The 2,312-nt window shown below is 48.8% G+C and overlaps 1 protein-coding gene across 1 annotated transcript in view; it reads right to left on the bottom strand.

The window, feature by feature from the left end:
- Positions 1-2,071: 2,071 nt before the first annotated feature.
- PBK (PDZ binding kinase) overlaps positions 2,072-2,312 on the bottom strand; it is a 9,434-nt gene continuing 9,193 nt past the window's right edge. Inside the window, exon 8 of the mRNA XM_031065019.1 lies at positions 2,072-2,163. Within this exon, the coding sequence (XP_030920879.1) occupies positions 2,072-2,163 (92 nt within the window). The remainder of the gene's footprint in view (positions 2,164-2,312) is intronic.

The following is a 2,312-nucleotide window of genomic DNA, read 5'->3' as shown; positions in this document are numbered from 1 at the left end:
TTCTGAAAATATTCCAAAGTTTCCTGCTGTTTCATTTTTTTCATTGGAAATATTCCGGGGTTTTGTTGACGAGATTCCATGATTTTATGAGGATATTCCATGAATTTATGCAAATATTCCAAGGTTTTATGGTGCTGCAAGGTTCTGTGAGGATATTCCAGGTTTTTATGGAAATGTTCCGGATTTTTGGGGGATATTCTGGGTTTTTATGGAAATATTTGGGGGTTTTTTTGGGGGGATATTCTGGGTTTTTTTGGGAATTTTCCCCCCTCAGAGCACCCGAATCCCATCCAAGCTCCCGTCCCTCTGGAAAATCCAAATCCCAAGGAAAAATCCAGCAATCCAGAGAGAGGAACAAATTGATTTATTGGGAACATTCCTGAGGGAAAACTCGGAAAAATCCAACTCCGAAATGAGGGGAAATCCAATGGGAAAACTCGGGAAATTCCAGCCTCAAACAAATGAGGGAAAATCCAAACAAAAAAGGAAGGAAAATCGGACCTAAAAGAGGGAAAATTCAGCCCAAAAAAATGAGGGAAAATCCACGAAAAAAACTTGGGAAAATCAGACCTAAAAGAGGGAAAATTCAGCCCAAAAAAATGAGGGAAAATCCACGAAAAAAACTTGGGAAAACCCAACCTCAAAGGGAGAATCCATCCCAAAGGGAAGGAAAAAATCCAACCCCCAAAAGAGGGAAAATCTGACCTAAAAAAGGGAGAATCCGGCCTAAAAAGAGGCAAAACCCAATTTAAAACATGAGGGAAAATTCCAACCTAAACTTGGGAATTCCAGCCCAAAAAAAAAGAGGGAAAATCCAATTGAAAAAAAAAAAAAAAAAAGAGGGAAAAACTGACCTAAAAGGGGGAAAAATCCAGCAAAAAGTTTGGGAAAATCCAAACCCCAAAAGAGGGAAAAGGAGGGAAATTCCAGCCCAAAAAGCTGGAAAATCCAACCCTGAAAACTTGGGGAAAATCCAACCCTGAAACTTGGGAAATCCGACCCCAAATTTGGGAAATCCAAGCTCAAAGGGAGAATCCATCCCAAAGGGAAGGGAAATCCAAACCCCCAAAAAGAAGGGAATTCCAGCCCAAAAAATCAGGGAAAATCCAACCTGGAAACTTGGGAAAATCTGACCTAAAAAAAAAAGAGGGAAAATCCAAACCCAGAGTGGGAAAATCCAACCGGAAAAGGAGGGAAAAGTTGACCTAAGAGAGGGAAACTCTGGGAAAAAAAGGAAATCTGGGAATGTCAGGGGGCTGGAATTCCGGGAATGTCAGGTTCTGGAATTCCGGGAATGTCAGGCTCCAGAACCACATCCTGGAAATCCGGGAAAATCAGGCTCTGGAATTCCGGGAATGTCAGGGGGCTGGAATTCCGGGAATGTCAGGCTCTGGAATTCTGGGAGGCTCTGGAATTCCGGGAGGCTCGCGGTTCTGGAATCCTGGGAATGCCGGGCTGCAGAACCCCGGCTCTGTTCTCCCGGGCGCTCAGGGCTCTGGAATTCCAGCAATCCCAGCTCCGTTATCCCAGGAATTCCCGCTCTGTTATCCCAGGAATTCCCACTGTTATCCCAGGAATTCCCACTCTGTTATCCCGGGAATTCCCACTCAGTTCTCCCGGGAATTCCCGCTCTGTTATCCTGGAATTCCAGATCTGTAACCCCGGTCTCGCGGGGCTGTGGAATTCCCACTCTGTTATCCCGGGCTCCGGAATCCTGGGAATTCCCGCTCCATTGTTATCCCGCTCTCCCAGCGCTGCGTTATCCCAGAATTCCCGCTCTGCTATCTCAGAATTCCCGCTGTGTAATCCCGGCATTCCCGCTCTGTTATCCCTCATCATTCCCGCTGTCCCTCAGGGCTGCGCTATCCCGGCATTATTCCCGTTATCCCATCCCTCATTCCCGCTGTCCCTCAGGGCTGCGCTATCCCGGCATTATTCCCGTTATCCCATCCCTCATTCCCGCTGTCCCTCAGGGCTGCGCTATCCCGGCATTATTCCCGTTATCCCATCCCTCATTCCCGCTGTCCCTCAGGGCTGCGCTATCCCGGCATTATTCCCGTTATCCCATCCCTCATTCCCTGCACTCCCGCAGCTGCAGCAGTGCAGTGACGACGGTGGCCGCCAGGGGGCGCCGCATGCGCACAAGAGCTCCCGCACGGGCCGCTGCGAGGGCATTCCCGCTCTGTTATCCCGCATCGTTCCCGCTGTCCCTCAGGGCTGTGCTATCCCGGCTATTCCCGCTGTCCCTCATCATTCCCGCTCTGTTATCCCTCATCATTCCCGCTCTGTTATCCCTCATCATTCCCGCTCTC

The sequence above is a fragment of the Geospiza fortis genome, unplaced genomic scaffold, assembly GCF_000277835.1.
Source record: "Geospiza fortis unplaced genomic scaffold, GeoFor_1.0 scaffold509, whole genome shotgun sequence".
In the NCBI taxonomy this organism is placed as follows: domain Eukaryota; kingdom Metazoa; phylum Chordata; class Aves; order Passeriformes; family Thraupidae; genus Geospiza; species Geospiza fortis.
Note: the sequence above shows the minus strand (reverse complement) of the source record. Positions and strands in the feature narration are given on the sequence as shown.